This window comes from Megalops cyprinoides, chromosome 2 (genome assembly GCF_013368585.1).
Source record: "Megalops cyprinoides isolate fMegCyp1 chromosome 2, fMegCyp1.pri, whole genome shotgun sequence".
Lineage (NCBI taxonomy): Eukaryota > Metazoa > Chordata > Actinopteri > Elopiformes > Megalopidae > Megalops > Megalops cyprinoides.
In genome coordinates, this window is record NC_050584.1 from 14,843,487 (window position 1) to 14,862,452 (window position 18,966).

The following is an 18,966-nucleotide window of genomic DNA, read 5'->3' on the forward strand; positions in this document are numbered from 1 at the left end:
AATTATAATGTAAGTAATATATAACGTTAAAAATGTTACTTTGAAATAGGCTTTTTTGTGACAGCATATTGCCCTCATTTTAAAGTCTACAGGAAAGAAATGAGTGAATTATTTAAGCATTAAGACACAACAGGGGGAGTGGTTGATCACAACCTTAGGAACTTCATGAGGCACAAAGCCAAGCCTCATTAACGCCTTGGCAGTAAAATTCCATAATTGTATCTGCCGTAATGTACTCGAAATGTGGAAGGAGACCGGGAAGTCAGGCCCCAGGAGTACTTCAGGCAGGATTCTGAAAACAACACCGTAAGCGACGCGATGCTTCCTGTGTACACACCGTCAAAAGTCACCGATGCCACCTTCCCTCACTTTGGGAAGGTCACCTCCTTGAGGTGGCACTGAACCACCTGATAAATATTTAAAACGCAAAAAATCCATTGTTTCCCGTTAGCATTTATATTCCTCGCTGGTAAATATGGTTATGCTTATGACCAGCATCGGTGCAGTAGCTTCTGCTGCAGCCACCTTTGTACCATGAATTTGACTTATCGACAAAATACTCATTATACGTAGCCAACAAGAGGATGTGCATGCCTTTGTGTGAAATCTCCAAGAAAGCTTGGATTTGTCTTTCTTTTCATTTTTGGGAATTCCTGATTTGGGTGCCTTCCTTGGGCGGACTACCCCAGAGGAATTATTCATATCAGTTTTTAATTAAGTGAAAGTCAGAAGCCCTGGACTCTCAATGAGCCGTTTCCTGAGATGAATGCTCCGAATTGCATCTGGGCTTCTCCAGGGACCCATTGCGGAAATCACACCACGCTCCCTCTGCACGTCAGTTTGAAAAGCACAAAGAAATCACTTTTGGAAAATGATGGTTCCCCTCAGAAAGGCGCAGATTACTACCTGTGGAAGGGAAAGAGGCCATCTCTGGCTCTCATCATCTGCCCTGCTTTATATTCGCGCAAGACAATGGGCCTCGTGCATGTGTGATCCTCATGCCTTATTTTCTATTGACAGCGCTTGTTTTGTTTCAGTTTTTTCCTCTCCCCCCTCTGTTGATGCTAGAACAGGCTCCTGTTCGGTGGCTGTAACAGCTGTCGGCCACCTTCAGAGCACAGGAAGTGAGCCTCACCTTAATGATGAGGATATGTAGTCCGTGTGTGATGCCCAGACGTGCCTGGTAATGATTCACCTTGCCTGGCGGTAGAACCCGTGTGGAGATCTCATCATTTGCAGCAGCGGAGGCCTTTGTTATTCCGCAGTGACGATATCGTTACACATGCTGAATTGTCTCATTAAGAATTAACTCGTGCCTCCTCAGACGCACCAGGAGACCACCTCTGCAAGACGCGGCCCTCCGTTCTGAGCGCTTTAATTATCAGAAGTCATCTTTCCCCCTTTGTCCGCCGAGAGATGTTTGTGATCTCATTCTGCAGCATGTCATGTCAGCTGTCTCACAGTTTCAAGGCCTCACCTCCTCCTAAAGCTGCACAAACATGCTACAGCAGAAGTGTTTATGTTTTAAGATATAACCTGTAACCTGTTTTAAGCTAGTGGAAGAAAAAAACGCGTTGAATGACAATTTAGCCGAAAATGGAAACAAGGGAACAAGGAATGGAAACACAATCTCATTGTGAGCTTGTTCATGCTGAAGAATTTATTTCCAACCACAACTGGATGAACGTTTTTTTTTTTTTTAGTTTATTTAAAAACTAGTACTTCATTGTAGGTATTTTTTCGCATCTAACTCGCTGATAAATTTGTCCAGATACACTGCTATTTCTTGTGTTTCTTTTAATCACTATTCGTAAAGATTTATCATAAGGCTGTGAGTCTAAATCTCATTTCTAGGGCTCAGCTGCAAATGTGTCCTCTCTACCATTTGGAGAAAACAAGTAATCTAAACAGTGGGGTTTGATATTGAAAGCAATAAATCTCACCTCCGTGGTTTACACACTGATGTCAGTCAATTCTTTGTCACCACATATGGATGCCAGATTTTGCAGTTCTTACATCTCATGGTCCTGAATTTCCATGTTTTCTGACAAATTTTATTTAAAAGGATAATGGCCGTGAGTGAAATTGCCCAAATTCTGTCAGAAAATTACACTTTGGTGTAATTTCTCACTGGTGCCATGTAACATTACCCAGATGATGCTATAATTTGTATTATTACCTAACTATATTGTGTTGCAGCTACATTTTATATTTCAACGTATGCATTTAGTATATTTGATGCTGCTGCTGTGGTATGCACTAAATTATATAATTTTACTACCATCAATGATAGTATGTCTCCTCAACAAACAGGCCAGTCTTTCTGGCCCTTCAGTAAAGTGCAGGTTCAATTTCCAGTTCCTGCTTTTGCCAAAACCCAGCTTGCATTTCCTGCCATGGCCACCATTTAAATCGGACTCAAATTGTAGGCACCAGCTTTGTCACAAGTACTTTAAAGATGTGCCTTAACTGCCATTGCATAATTTTTAATTTGGAACCTCCAGTACTGTATTAGCTGCAGATGTATCACAGTTACAGTTAACTTTCTACCTTCCATAAATCAGTCTGAGAAGCAGAAATGCTGCTACAGTATAAAATTAAAGTATTTAAATGTCAATGTTTGAATTGCACATTAGCTTAGACAACACTGTTTATCCTTTTTGTCTGAACTGACTTTTGTGGGACATGAAAATCAATGTTTTGCTTCTTCCATTATGGGATACTGCAGATTTTACCTACTTATCTACTTTTTCAGCTGGAGTCTAAAGAAGGACCTAGAGTGATAAAAACAAAAAATAAGAAACATCATAAGTGGTTGGTTCAGATGTGCCATCTCTGAATGCCTTGGAAGGGCTACTGTCTCGATGTACTTTAACATCCAACAAGCCACATACCTTGGTTTTTATGTACAGAAATTTTAAACTCACTCACAACCTACAATCAGATACTCATGTTTAATAATTGAACAGTAAGCTACTGATAATCTTTCTGAGATCAGCCCAAGGTTGCTGTTAAGAGGTTTAGTCAGGAAAAATATTGTCTCTTGGGTTAAAACTGTGAGAATATTTTCTTTTCTTTTTTGGAAGTTGAAAATATGAAAGAAATAAATGTAGATTATTAAAATTAGATTACTTAGATTAATTTAATAGCACTTAATGTGCTGGAATCGTAATGGTGATGATGGCAACAATGCATCTGTGCCTCTAGTGTTTGTTTTTCCATTGCTTAAAAGTTTGACATACTACAGTCACAAACGATAAGCAGAGATTTCAGTGCAGGCATAAGGGATTCTCTGGCAGTATGAGAAAAGGAGATGTAAAATAACATAAAAAACGCCCTTAAACCCCTGAAAGCTCTCTTTGTGATAGCTGAATATCAATGAATTTGTCCTATCCAGTGAGATGAACACAGACACATGTAAAGTAGCCTCTACATTTTTTAGAAGGCCAAATATTGAAGGCCCTGGAACCTTTTTTTTTCTCCCTGTTTTCCACCACGTTAGACAAATGGCTATAAAATCTACATGGATTGTCAAAGACCCGCAGAACCTGGCAAGTTTAGTTTTACCCAAGGGAATAAGGGGTGTACGCTAATTACCCACTGTTCATGCTATGACTCCCATATTGGATTTTGTAACATTTTTTGAATTTTTTTTTTTTTTTTTTTTTTAATAATTTCTCAGTATTCACTGGTATGACTATTTCGAGGTCATACCATATGTTCCCCATATCGCAAGGAACACTCTTCTAGTGTAAACACAAGCATAAGGCATGTTGGACTTTGAATCATTTAAATCATACTCATTTTGGTGATTAGAAATGCTTAAGTGCTATGCATAGCATGTCCTCCTGAACTGTTCTTTGGAGTGATGTAAAATTGTTTTGTTTAGCTCTGTCTTTATAGAAACCTTTTCAAATGTATTCATATCATTCATCCTATTTTAGACATAAGTTGGCTACCATGAGCCAGTCAGATTTCAGGTAAGCATATACGGCTAAAATAATATTTGAAATTGTTCAAGAGCATGTGCAGTTATGTAGACTCATTGCAACAACACGATACAGATTTTTTTTCTTTTATTAGCAATTTTAGTTAATTTCTTCAAAAAAAAAAAAAAAAAAGCTCAATATTGACCAGAGTGGCTTATAGACATTCAATTTTGTGCACACATTTCTCACATCACAAGAAATGTTTTTGTAAGTTTGTAATGACATCTGCTTATAATAGACTGATAGAGTGACATCAACATGCTCATACTCATTAGAGTAATGCAGTTTTATTTGAACACAATCTAATTCTTCCACAATAGAAAAAGCTTACATAAGCAAATTCCCAAAGCATCAGAAGTTGCAAAAATACAAAGGTGCCTACCCTTTTTGACAGGTATTGGTGTGGACCTATAAACGATTTCAAAAAGATTTAATCACTCTTCTGAATGATAACAATGAAAGGAAATTGCTGGAAAGCAGGAGAACTGGCAGAAACTATAAGATTTCAAGTGGATGATTGAACCATATGTGAAGGGTATTGGGCTGAATTGAACTACAAGGAAATGGCCAGTCAAGAAATCCATCTCCACGTTGAAGAACTAAGGTTAAGAGACTAGCTTGCCCTCCAAACACTCTAAAACAATGACTGCACTAACGGAGCTCTTTGCAGATCTGGTAGTAAATTCTTCACTAGAAATTTTCTGTCTGAGAAAACCACTCATGTATAACATAGCGTAAGACAACAATTAGATAATTTTTCACACTTTGTTGTAATATGAACATGGTAACTAATCATAGATCTTTAGTATTTGCATTAAATGTGCGGACTTGGCCATCGAATGAAGGAATATGATTTCGGTCTGAGAGTGTGCTTATTTTTTTGTGAACTAACTTGTATTACTCAAGTTTATTGCTGAATTAAGAAAAAAATTCCCATAGTGGACATTGTTCTGTGGCTGTTTCTGGGTAGTACTTGGTATAATTGTTTCTTTTGTAACATTAAGCTTAATCGACTGCTAATGGACAACTGGATAATGTCCATGCAAACATAACTTTTCACCGGCACCCATGCCTATTCCTGTGGAAAGGAGAACATCTTATTGGCTAGCTTTGACATGATTTATGGAGTTGTTCAGCGCATCAGCTACGCTGGACTTGGAGACGGGAAGGACTGCTGAAAATGATACATTGCATTCTAATTAGAGAATCCAAAGCGCATCATTTCTACAGTAAAATGTTTAAATGCAAATGCTGCTAATGCTTAAAAGGTGAAAAATAGGTAGTTTATGCAATGGGTGTTGAAAGCAAACCATTAAAAAGACTGCTCATGATTCATGTTCAACAATGAATATGCAAAGTAGTGTGTGAGGGTGGAGATCAGAAATATCTCCACTTACAACATTAAAGATACGGCCTACCTCACCAAATGTGTGGTCCCAGTGTGATGGTGTATCTCTTTTATAATTGTATGTAATTGTATTTTTATTGAGTTTGAAATATGCATTAAACAGAAAGAAAAACCTACTGATGGGTACATTTAGTAATGCCACTTTGTTTAATATGTTCAGATTTGAATTCTAATCTTAAATACAATGGTCGTTAGATGCTTAATTTTCTTTTTGTTCATTAAAAAGTACAGATTTTACTATAATTTTGGCTCGTATTTCTTATAGGAACACTCAAACGCCTATGGGGTTAAAAAAGACATTTCAAAATATTGTGTAATGCCACCTTTAATTGATAAATGTTAATTGCCATGATGGTAGTATTATTTGATGTGTGTTTCTGTCTCAAAGCCCCCAGTGGTCCAACAGCAAACTCTTTTCCAATAGAACTAGATCATTGCAGATAATTGTATTACATGGGGTATTGATCCAAAATAGCTGCGCACAGGAAACATCTAAACACACAATTTCAGTGCTGTATTTATTATTCCATATGGTTTTGTGTGAATCACCTCTCAAGACTATAAGATTTTAAGACCATATATATAATGTATTATAATAAAAGAAAATCTAGCTAGAAACATCAGAGAAATTACTTCTTTACACGAATCTATTGATCACTTTATATCAAAGGAGTATGTTTGACATAAGATTACCTGCCAGTTTGAACATTAGGTACACTGTGTTATAGCCTGGGGCAGTTGTAAGTCTGCCAAAGGGATTGTAAATAAAGCAGCAGCCGCGACTGCCTCTGGCTTGGAATCAACTCCGGCTCAAATCCGAGGCAAAGGTAAACTTTATTTGATGCAATTTTTAACCCCGTTTGCTTGCATATAGCAATACCTATGGAGGGATTGAATTTAAAAGCCCCCCAACCCCCCCCCCCCTCCCGGACGGCGCCGGAGCTGATCCAGTGGCACCTAGCGCATGGGGGCCGTTTCCTACATAGGGGAGTCACAGGGCCCGCGGATCCTGTGTAAGCGTGTCCGAAATGTGTAAATGGGCTGTAACACCTCCACAGGAACCCTGCTCCTTTTTAGGTGCTGCTCTCCCTATTGTGCTCACCGAAGGCGACACAGTCGTCTGAGGAGGCAGAGGCTGCCTCTCTTCAAAATTATTATTCCATTGCTACAAGCTGTGTGGCCTTTACCTGTCTGCTCAGTGCTGTCGGTTATACGTGCTGAATGCATATATGCAATTAATTGCTCACCTTAGCCCATTCCCCAGATGAACAGAGTTAAAGGGGTTGTATTGAATGTAAGCTTTGCATGTGAATTTTAGCTCAAAAGTTGCATTTCAACATTTTGGTATTGATTATTTAGATTTCTAACAATGTTTTACCTTGAGGTGCTGTAATCCAGTTAAGACAGGCTGCGAAATAGTGTTTGTACATTGTTAAATATTTAGTGATTCGAGTTTGCTGTGTGGTTTCCTACGGCTTCAATTTAAACAGTTGGGTTACTGCGATGCCATAAATTAATCATGTGCTTCCCTGATTCTTAGTATTCATTTTTGCAAACCCCCCTCTCTGTCCCCTCAGCATCTCACCCACCACCACGTTCAGTGGCTTTAAAAGCCCTACAGAAATGCATCAATGGTTCAAAGTTACCAATCGATGTATTATTCTCCGTAACTAAAACTGCAGTAGCAGAGAGTTTAGAATGCTGCATTCAACCAAACATTTGAGTGACAAAAATGGTTATCAGTAAGGAAGTGGCTTTAAGCTGAAATGTGAAGAGAACGGGAGAGGTTCTACTTTAATGTCCCTGTTACAACAAATTGTCTCTCACTTAAAATCATACACATAAAAATGCAATGCTATTTCAACACGGGAGCCAAAGGCATATCTTTTATATACACACTCTATACGCTGAGTGTACTAAGTGCAGAACAAGGGGATTTTATTTCATGTTAAATAAAAAAGTAAAAATGCCTTGCTTGAATGCAGTATATACGCTGTCTCTGATGGGCTGCGTTCAATGTAAAGAGTGCCATCTATTGATCGAAAATGGTAACAGTCCTTTTGTGTAACCACAACAAAAGGCTGGTTTTTCTGCTCTGTAGAGGACAGGGGATAGACACACACACACACATATATATGAATATGAATACGTATTGTGTGTGTGTGTGTGTGTGTGTGTATTTTATTGTAAGCTTCACTATACCATTCTGTATCTAATGATTCCCCTTGTCCCCCTGATTGTTTGGTTTTTGCCTTTAATTGTGTTTTATTATTACAAGGATGTGTCCTTCATTTTATTGCCTTGCTCTTTGCTCATTTATGTTTAGTGTAGTGTTCCTTCTTTATCTCTCTTTTAGCATATTGTATCAGTAGTAAACCTGCAAAATTGCTGAAAATATTTGGTATATTTAGTTAATGTTTATTAGGTGCACGCCCAAGTATATCCAAAGTTTCCAAATGTATGAATTGATATGTGAATTGTTCATGCTGACCGGCACATATGGTTAATCTTCCAAATGTGTGATTTTTTTTTTTTTTCTTTTTCCTTGGAAGAATGTTAAAACGGCACCTTTGTACATGTGCAATGTAGGCCTCCATCTTGTGGGCCGTTGGATGGGCAGAGATGGTGCACGCGCTGGGGAGGCCGTGGTTGACCGTCATTCCCTGTGGTCTCCCCCGCCCCCCTCCCCCCCCCCCACAGCCCAGGAGCTGGCGGGTCGCGAGGAGAGGGTGCTGCTGCTGGAGTCCAGCCTGAGAGCGGCGCAGGAGCAGCTGAGGGAGCGGGTGGCCGAGGCGGTGCGGCAGGAGCAGACCGTCCGCACGACCCGTGTGATGCTGAGGAACGCCGCCGAGCGGGCCCGCGCCGCCGAGGACGAGGTGGCCCAGCTCAAGTAAGAGAGCCACGCTCCGACCGGCCACCCCGCGTCTCTCGCGCGCCTCTCTCTTTGCTCATCTTCCCTCCTCCATACTCATTCGTTCATCTATCCGTACATCCGTCCATCCGTTTCCTTGAGGTTGAAATATATATATAGCTGAAAAGGTGCCGGACCAGAAGTAATACCGACAGCTGATGATATACATAGGTGATCTGAACGCATTTGGACAAAATGAACACATTTTAAACAGCAGTGTGAGAATAAGCACTAAGTAGCTAACAGTTATAAAATTAGGCAAAGTTAAAAATAACAATTTGTAAAATAAAATTTAAATTAATTTCACCATATTTATTTACTCAGGTTGCTTGTAATGTACTGCATTTCATTACATGTTTGTTCAAGTTGGTTATTTAATGACATTAATCAGTTCTCTAATTTCATCATCTTACATCATTAGTGGCAGAAACGTTATCAGCATAAACATTGAAGGTGTCAGCTGTATATTTCTGTGGGCTATCTTGACATTGAAGTATTTGTTAGTTTTATTTATATCTGTGGGACTTTGGTAAGGCATTTTTGCTGAATGGTTTTGTAGTCTGAAACCTCACATGCGCTAATTATTAACTGTAGCTTGATGCAAAATGATTTTCATCTGTTGCTGGGAACTCCCCCTTCTCGTTACTCCCCCTGGAACACCCTCCCATTTCCCCTCTACAGCAGTTAGAAGTCAGATCCTTGGCATGATGCAAACTGTGAAGTCTGCCTTATGTTTCCCAATCTGTTAGCATTGCTGAAAGTAAACCAGGCGCACGCACATATGCTGCAGTGTGTTACAGCCTTACAGCACTTTTCCTGCTGCTGACTTAAACACATCTTGACATATCATTTTAGATTATTAGAGTCGCACAGATCACACATTCCCCATGTGCAAGTGGACTTGTGCCACCAGCCGTTTATTGATGGCACTTTATAGATCCCACATAAGGCATTTTTTCCCCACGTAGAGTATTTACAATCTGTGAACCTCATGGTTAAAGCAAGCAGATCACGTCTAAAAAGGCGTTTAGTATGTATTTAACCATGTTACTTTACATCAATTTGACTTTGCAGTTGTGCGAAACCACAATGTGTTTTTCACCCCACGGAATGTCCAGTGGAGGTTGTGGAAATTGTAATAATTTGTTGTATTGATTGTTTTTCAACTGCAGCTAGGTCCCATTGTGCAGGAACAGAAATAGACACTTTATTGATTACCTTTTACAGGCATAGTTCCACGACTTTGTACGGGCATTCCTCCGGCACCTGGGCTATTGTCTCGGATGCTGAGAGATTTAAGCGCCCTCGGATAAGTCTTTTACTTTCGTTCTAAATATAAGAACACTTAGTGTATCTGCTAATGTAAATCGTGTGTTGGAAAGTGTTTTACAAGCGTTTCCTCCATTCACACTAGCACATACAGTAGACTCCCCGGCTATTACCATGTTACTATTTACATTTACATTTACATTTATTTATTTAGCAGACGCTTTTATCCAAAGCGACTTACAAAAGTGCATACAGTAAGTACAGCGACAGTACGGGGACAGGATGTGTACAGTTCCACAATGAGACAGTTCTCAGCTGAGAGCAAGGTCTGTTTGAGGACACAGTACTATCAGATTTGTACAATTACAGCCTATAGGGCAACTAATACGATACACTTTACTATGAAGCTGAGTAGAATTTTTTTGTTATTATTAGCATGTAGCCTATTAATTTACAATGCTGTTTTACTGAGTATAACAGAGATTATTAGATGGTCCTTACTGTGCATTTCTTTACCATTTGGCAATTCTTTTTTCCTTGTCGTACATGCTTACTCCCATGCAAGGCACCTTTGAGTGCTTATATTAAGAAAAAAGGAAAAGGTTCAAACAAAGCCTATATAAATACAGTCCTTTGCTAGATGATAATCCCTCAAATGAATACTTTGTTTCAGGCACTTAATGAACTGAGGCAATGCTATTCTGTTTGCAAAGAACCTTCATATTACCTCTCGTAATATAACGTACGCATGAAGAAAGGTTGATGAGATTTTTTTTTTTTCCTTTTGTATGGATTCATGGTTTATTGAACATTTAATGATGAAAATGTGAGATGAAACCATAGAACGACTTATTAGCAGAATTACCTTCCCTGTCTTGATCGGTGCTACTTCTATCCATACCGACATATTGTTGCTTATACGAATATATCTGAATATTTTTTCACACGCGCCGAGCGTGTTCTGAGCGACACATGTTGCTCCTCTTTATCCCTGTGATTGGAGCTGCATGCCTCTCCTATGTGTGCACCCCCCCCCCCCCCCCCCCCCCAGGCACATGGTAGAGACGTCGCGAGGAGATGCGAGCGTGGCGAAGGCATCGTTGCAGAAGGCCCTGCGGGACTCGGCGAGCCAGCGGCGGGAGCGCCACAGGGCAGAGGTGGAGCACGGCGGCGCCAAAGAGGAGGCCGTCGCCCTCGCTCACCAGGTGAGCGCGCAGCGAGGGGGGGATAGGGGAAGGGGGGACGTCGCGTCCCCGGTGTGGGGGGCACCTTTTCCGCCCCCCCCCCGGCGGTGAGTCAATCCTGTTGGCGAAGGTGACCAGTGCCGCGTTTCCTGCCACACTGTGCCTCGGTGGCAGGTGTGTGTTAATAATTCACGGAGTCCGCCAAACACGCGCGGGGGGCTGTGACGGCCTTGCTTGTTTGTTTATTTATTCACTCTGCTCGAAACCCCTGTCGACACCCATCTTGCTCTCCCCAGGACACACTGCGACGGATTTAGAGTGTTCCAAATTCTGATTAGCGGAGAATATCATGTGACAGAGAGGGGATTATCTTGTTCTAAAATTAAAGGACTGAATGTGGAAAGGTTCTTTGAGTGTAATTCCAGCATGTAATATTTCATAATGTTCTACATGTGGGAATCAGATTGGATTGCTGTTGTCAGGTTCAGCTCCACAAAGGGAGAGAGCTAATTAATCCAGGTCTTGCAAGTTCCTTTGAAATCATTAAAATTCTCCTGAACTTCTTTTCAGTGGAAACTTGGAGTGCTGAATAATTCAAGATCTCTCTTTCTCTTTATTCTGAGTAATGTGGTTAAATATGCTTGGTTCTGAAATGTAAGCCAAAAGATACAAAGGCACAAAGTTGGATAAAAGCTGGTTTAAGAGATTCTTATCAGTTTCATGTCCCGTTTGTTTGGGATGGACCTGTGAGTGCTTGCTAATTACAGTACAATACATGGTCATGACATCGTAGCAACCACCTGAGACAAGAAAGTGCATTACCTAACGACTAGGCCTTCCGCCTGTTCTTACAAAAATGTTCACTAGATTAGCGGTAAATTTATTTGGAATATTAAAATGTTATACTGACATGCAATTCGATAAATAGATGTTTATGAAGCAGTTCAGTCTGATCTCATGCTGATTCCGAAGAGCGAAATTAACTCAATAACAACAAAAAATCTTCTTCCCACAGCTAATACTTTCATTGCTAGCAGGATTCAGAACTGCAAACTCAAAGTTCTTAAAAAGCACATTATTATATAAAATCCATGCAATTTCAAAAGAAAGGCACACCCTGCAATACATCAATAAGGGAAACAGCCTAGTCGTCTGTCTTGCTATGTGAAACTCCTTTCACTGTTAAATGTATTGGATGGAAGAAAGAAAACAAAGCAAAATTACTATTGCTTTGTTCTTTCTAGAAATACTGTAGCGATCACCTCCGTCAAGAGCTTGCATGTGGTACACTCCAACCTTGCTAAGAGGTCAGGCTTTAACAGTGTGATTGTGTCTCTGTGCTGTGGAAAGGAAGACCAGGGTTCCCAGCTTCAGCAACTCCACCTCCTCCCAGAAGCTGTGCATTTTTAAACACTATCCACAGCATTAAACATGAGGAGTGGTGGAATGGAATGATTTTTCCTAAAATTGAATGTTTCCTTGCTCAAGCCCACAGTGTGTATATTGACATACAGTCCAAGACAGCACTGTCATGTTGAGGTTCTATTTTTACTGGTTGGATAATAGTAAGAATTAATTTTTATTGGCTTAAAAAAAAAAAACTATACATGAAATCCATAATGGTGCTTTTTAAGGCAAAATTGCCACCTTCAAGTGAATCACCATATTGAACACTTAAAAAGATAAAGCTTCTCCGGTTAGCCAGTCAAAGCTTTTAAATAGTAAAAGCAGCAGCCAGCATTGTAGGTAGTGAAAATAAATCCATATTACAAATTGCTTTAGTGAAAACTGGATGAGCAGCCGATTTTTGTATTGAACTTTCCTCCTATTCAGTGACCACAGTGGGAAAAGGATACTGATGCCTGAAAGATCAATACCATCTGAGCTCCAGTGAGACCTCCTCTCTACAGCTCTATGAAACTATTGCAAGCTGAAGGTCTTAGGCATACTGTAAAGGCCAGAGTGCAGTTGGTCTAAAAATACTGTGTTTACCGTCTCCGTGCATTGCACCAGATAATTAACATGATTGTGTTTGTTTTGTATATTTAGTGTTTACATTTTGACAGCTTTTTTTTTCCAAGATTGTTAGCAACTGTGTTGCTGTTAGTAACTATGTACGATGCAACGTTTCTCAGGTCATTATATAAATTACTTCAACTGGGTGTTCCTGAAGGCATATGCAGTATACATATAGCACGATATCTTTCACGAGGTGTCAAATGATGTACCCAATCAATTTCTCTGGGCTCCTCTCAATGCTCTCTTTTCTGATTCTTTGATGGCATCATTATTTCTGAAGGTGCATACCATCACATCAAGCGTCAAATTAGAGAGAGATGATTTAATGGTGCACAGCATCTATGAAATAAAGCGCGTGCAGCATGAACTGCTATATTCTAACCCGATTGATCTCTATTTTACTTGATTGGGCCCACTGGCTAATGGTTGTGGCATTGTAGGGTTCAGAAGGTATGTAAATGTGCGGGGTGTACCCCTGAGCCATGTGCCAGTTTAATTAATGTACTGACCACTTTTCCGAGAGGTCTGCTGTTGGCAATGCCAGGACTGCTGTCCTGCACCCTCACCTGAGTGAACCTTGCTAACCCTGCAGAAGTAGGCAGTAATCAGGTCTGTAAAATCAAGATTTATAATAATGATGATGAGATGCACCATAACCAGCACAGAGAAGACAGATTAAAAAAAATCTATTATCTAGATACAACAGTTCAGTGAAATCCTGTCTGAAAACAGTGACACAGCGCACACGGCCATTATTACTTCTGTGTCATTCTGAATGAAAACCGTGGAACGAAATGGACACTTTTGTACCATACACCCTGTGATTTTACCAGATATTTCTACAAGTATTTTCCAGTAAAAGAAACCTTTCTGAGTCAGAGCTTTAACACTGAATGAGTGACCATGCTGGAGTAATCCAAAGTTTACTCTTTTGGGACTTGAGATTAGTCTAGTTTTATGTTGTAATATTTATGTGTTCTTAAAATAGATACCATTGGCACTTTTTACTTTATGTGGTGCTGCATACTAGACAGAATGAAATCATAAAGGCAATGCATAGTTCATTGGCTGAAACACAATGAGCACATGTGTTTTTTCAGAAGTATAATTCTGTGAATTTCTATTCATAGATAGTTTATAACTTTGATATTCTCAGTTTTATTTTATTCCGTGTACAGTAAACCACAATCAAGTTGCAATGGGTAACAGCACTGGTCTCCCATGACTGTATTGTTCTCTTCCACAACCCGTGCTCAGACATAGATGTTACCAAAGAAAGAAAATAACAGAGAATATGAGTTGGATGCAAATGTTTAATCATAAGCAGGGGGGAACACTGCTAACATGATATGCCTTCATGTTCTAATTTTTCACAGAATTCTGTAGGATCTTCATTTATATTAATTTCACAAATCTCAAAGGATGAAAGAAGGTGGTTGCCTTGCTGTTTCACCTCTGGGACCTGGGTTTTAATTTATCCTGACTACACTGTAATAAAATTTTATATCACTCCTTTATTAGGTGTTAATCTTAGACTAGCTCTTTCTCAGTCCAGGGATTATCTAATAACCTTAATTAACACTGCAGGCCTTATTTTGGTGAAACACTTACAAGCTCAGTTGTGTGGTACTCCCAGACGCAAATGTAATTTTGAGCACTGACACCTTCAGTGCTTGTAGTACTCGCAGAATGTAAGTAATGTCTAGAAATGTTGGGCTACACAGAATGAGTTTTCAGGAGATAGTGGCCTTAATTAAAATACTGTGTCTGCTGCTGAATGTCAATGTTGTCTTAGTTTCACGTATTTGTGTGTGTGTGTGTGTGTGTGTGTGTGTGTGTGCGCGCGCGCGCATGCATGTGTGTACATGCATGCATGTGTGAATGATTTCAGCTCCAGCAGCAGGAGGATGTTTTGCGGTGTCTGAGAGAGGAACTGGGCCAGGAACACACACGCTACGAGGACCAGCAACGGCAATTTAACAAGCTGAAGATGTACATGGCAAGCATGGAGACAGAGGTGGAGCACTTTAGAGTCAAACAAACCACCAGTGCCCATATGGTAAGAGCATGTCTGGCCAGACTTTCTAATATCGTATATAGGGCAGTAGATGAAGCCACTAACCCAAACAATGGTATGGCAGAATCTGTTATTCCTCTGCCTCCCACAGTGTGGGTCTTTGCTCACTGGTTAAGAAAAACAGCCAAAGTGTTTGGTGTATGGGTTGATGGGACAGGGCACTGACACTTTTGGATATCTCTAGCATTCTGGTACATTAAAAGCTGACTTCTGCCTAAGTGTCTGCAGTGCATGGCAATATCATAGACCTTAATCTGTAACAGAAATGTGAAAATTAATTGGGCAAGAAAAAAAATATGAGTTGCAGTGCCAGGTCGTGAGTCCAGAGTTACAATTGCATAACTGCATCAAATTATCATAACTAAGGTTTAAAGTCCAACCACTCTGATGTAGTAATGTGTGTTTAATTAAAATGTATATAACTGAGTATGAAAAAATTCATCAACCCCAAGTGGCCCCACCCACCTCCACCGCCACCATTAAGTAAAGCTGCAACATATTTACTATTTATCATTGTTTTTTGTTTTTTTTTTTTTCCTTGAGGTTGTCATAGTGCAGATTTGCACAGTATGGAAAATGTTTCCAAACTACAGACCTGTATAACCAAAGTTGTCTTGAATAGCTTGTTAGAGAAGAGGGTGTTCAAGGCTTGCACAATGATACTCTCTAGGCTACAGGCAAAATGATGGGCTGAATTGTCCGTACACTGAATAGCTTACAACAGCTTGTAGTGGGTGTGTAGATGTGTGTGACAACTTCTAGACTATAGGCTATAGCTTACAATCAGTTGTAGTGGCTTTACAGATGTGTCTGATGAAATGTACAGCCCATTCTCTGAGTATCTTTCAATGACTTGTAATGGAAGATTGTTTTCAAGATCAGGCTTGACACAGTGATATACACACTCTAGAATACAGGCAATGATGAGCTCAATAGCCTGTTCTCATCATTAAACTTTCTTGTGTGTTTAGAAAATTAGGAGCAAAGTTAGTTCTTTGCAACCTCGCAAACTTCACTGTAACCTCTGCTCTGCATGGCACCCACACAAATCAAACAACGCTGCAGCCATTAAAAATGTTGTTCTGCTGTCATCTTCAAAAAAGAAGCAAAGCCTCAAGAAATCAGATTTAAATGCTTTTGGTTCAACAGGACGGGTGTAAATGACTGATTACAAGCTTTCATTTGTTTGTCTTCGTTAGCGATAGCATGTTTTGTGTTTGGTGCCAGTTTTAATGAAAGGCTGAGGCTTTCAGTAGTTTGTTTGTGGCTTGTTAGCATGTTTAGAGGGTTATGTATAAAACCCCATAGCATTTCAGACTAGTTCCACGGCTGCTTTTTTTATTTATTTTTTTTTTTTTGATTCAAGAAGCTGTAAAAGCACAATCATAATATATACCGTGATGATCTCCTTTTAATGGAATGTTCCCAGTCAGCTTCCAGGACCCCGTTTAGTCATGTAGTTCTGTGAGAACATAATGGCATGTAAGCAGCAGCGGTGGTTAATGCCAGCCGCGGTGTAAAGTGCATTTAGATGCACAGAAATGGGAGTTTGGCGTTGAAATAATGCACTTGAAAATGCAAATAAAAGTTAAATGCTACGATGAAGTAATGCAAACACAAAGTGATTGATTGTTAACTGTACTGCAATTAAGCAAGCAAAAAATCTGTCATCAAATTTGCCAGTAACACCCCCATAATCCGCCAACTGACGATTATTAATGTTAATTACTACAAAATGACTATTTTTAACTATGATGTTGTACTGTACCTTGTATGTTAAACAAAATATAAGGAAACACTGCACTGCCCAAGATGACCACACTTATAACGGTGATTTGTCTTATAGTGAATGGGTAATACCACTACACTAAATTTACCTAAAAACCAGTTTCTGTTGTGATTGGTTTATCCATTATAGTCAATGGGAAACTGACAGGTTGCTGTACACACCTCCTCATACTGGTTTCTGCAACACATGTCCCTGCTTGCTCATATGGCACTGTAAGATCAGTGGTTAATGGATAATGTTGCCGCAGTAGACATGAGCACGTCTTTCCTCACGTTGTTTGCAGAGAGCATTTAGGCCACTCGCTCTGCTTGAGGCAAACCAAACTCAGTCAGAACTGTAGAATGGCATTTGATAGGACGATGCGATGATTTCTCCTTGATTCGATCACAGTGGATTTTAAACCACCACTTTGCTTGTTGTGTTCTGTATTTGTTGTGTAAAGCAGTACATCTCATCCATTGACTGTTCTCAGTATTTTTTTTTCTCACTGAAGTTTTCTTCACTATTCAATACTACTTAGGATGTTGCAGGTTCTGACTTAGACCGAGATTGAACACGGTGAACTGAAAGAATTCGATGTGTGGACTGTGTGCACTTGTGGTGCCAACTGAAATTATCTGTGAGCACATAAAAAACTTATGCAGTCAAAGTAGAGATGCAATAACGCCGTGTTAATGTGAAACATAGGCTACAGCAAGGTATTGATAAATATTCCAAATGTTAAAACTTGACAGCTTCAACAGTATTTTATTGAATAGTTTGACACAACATGAAGTGCTTGAAAAATAACAAGAGGACAAGGGGCAAAAAAATAAGGCAAGATTTTCCCAGGTTTCTGTCTTATTTACCTGCTGTTTAACTGTACGCCACTAGAAGTCGATTGCAAACAGATCAAGATCAATCCGAACATGTTTTTGTTGTGTTTTATTTCCGATGCTCTCAGATGACTTTAATACCTACACTGGAGTGTAAATGGTTGCCAGATTGTTCTTTGTTCCTGCGGTAATGTTCCTCTATGGGGCATTAGCTTCTTTATCCCTCTGAGGTAGAATATGGAGGCAACCTGCCTGAGGATTATTATGAGCGCAGAAATGGTCAAGCTTGATGAATCCAAAGGAAATTGGGTTTGAAATGGCCTCATCTGCTCAGGTCAAAGCCATTACTTGATGTATGGTATAAGTGGATTTTGAGTGTGGCTAAATTATTTCAGAATTACCCCCATAGATGGACATTTTGCAGCTTGGCTTTGAAATCCTAAAAAAAAATTATGCTCATTTATTCCTAATTGAAAGAGTAATATTTTAATTATTTGGCTGCTTAAATGTATTTTCTGATCTATGTGTGTGGATATTACCACAAATGGACCTTTGCCCAGCAAATGGCCCAGCAGTCATTGTCACATTGTGGCTGTGGCGACTGTATCGAATGCGATGGAGGTGGAAAAGCAACTGTAAATTTTCCAAGATCAATAATGGCCCAGGTATTGTTCTGAACATTGGAATATACGCCATAAATAGTGCTATAAATGCAATGAAAGCCTTTCTTGAATATGTTAATATTGCAGCTACATTGAACAACAGCAACCCTTTTAAAATGCTTAAAATACATAAATGCCAACAAATCAGATTTTATTGGCTCTCAGATGGTCTTAATTAGACTGCTTGTGCACTGCGTGTTGTTACAATAAATCTTAAGTGTTTTATTAATGAATAGGAATATTATTAGTGAGTTTCATACCTCACACATTGTACAGTTGCACATCAGTTGGCCACGTACCTCACACATTTATCTAACTCTACAGAAATTAAAAGATATTTCTGGCATGGTTTTGAGCAAGGGGCATGATGTGATGGAAGTGAAGAGTTCGCTCATGCAGTACAACCTTTTTTTCCCCCCACGTGGAACCCTGCTGTTCCAACAACATTGTGGAGTTTCTTCATCTGCGCAGCCCCTGCTCCCATCCCACGCAGCTCATTAGCCATGGCTCCTGTGGTTCATTTGAGAAGCTCCGCAAGAAAAATAGGGCTTTTCACCGGCCATTTAAAATGGGTCTCAATGTCCGCAGTTAAAAGATCGGGAGAGCCGCGTTTCGAGACTGGAGGACGAAATCTCAGAGATCCAAGAAAAACACAGGAGCCTGTTGGAGAAGTTCCTGGAGGCCCAATCTCTTCTGAAAGTCTCCAATTTGAGCCTAGCAGCAACTGAAAAACAGAGAGAACATGACACTGTAGAGGTACAAGAAAGACACTGGAAAAATAATGAAATGCCACAAAAGAGCGAATGTTTCAGTTTCACAGCTTATTTAGGAAAACGACATTGT

The 18,966-nt window shown here is 39.8% G+C and overlaps 1 protein-coding gene across 1 annotated transcript in view; it reads left to right on the top strand.

The window, feature by feature from the left end:
- Nucleotides 1-18,966, top strand: part of LOC118796344 (coiled-coil domain-containing protein 18-like) — a 103,858-nt gene that overhangs the window by 55,621 nt on the left and 29,271 nt on the right. The window contains exons 23-25 of the mRNA XM_036555181.1: nt 8,098-8,287; nt 10,629-10,782; nt 14,672-14,839. Of these exons, the coding sequence (XP_036411074.1) occupies nt 8,098-8,287; nt 10,629-10,782; nt 14,672-14,839 (512 nt within the window). The remainder of the gene's footprint in view (nt 1-8,097; nt 8,288-10,628; nt 10,783-14,671; nt 14,840-18,966) is intronic.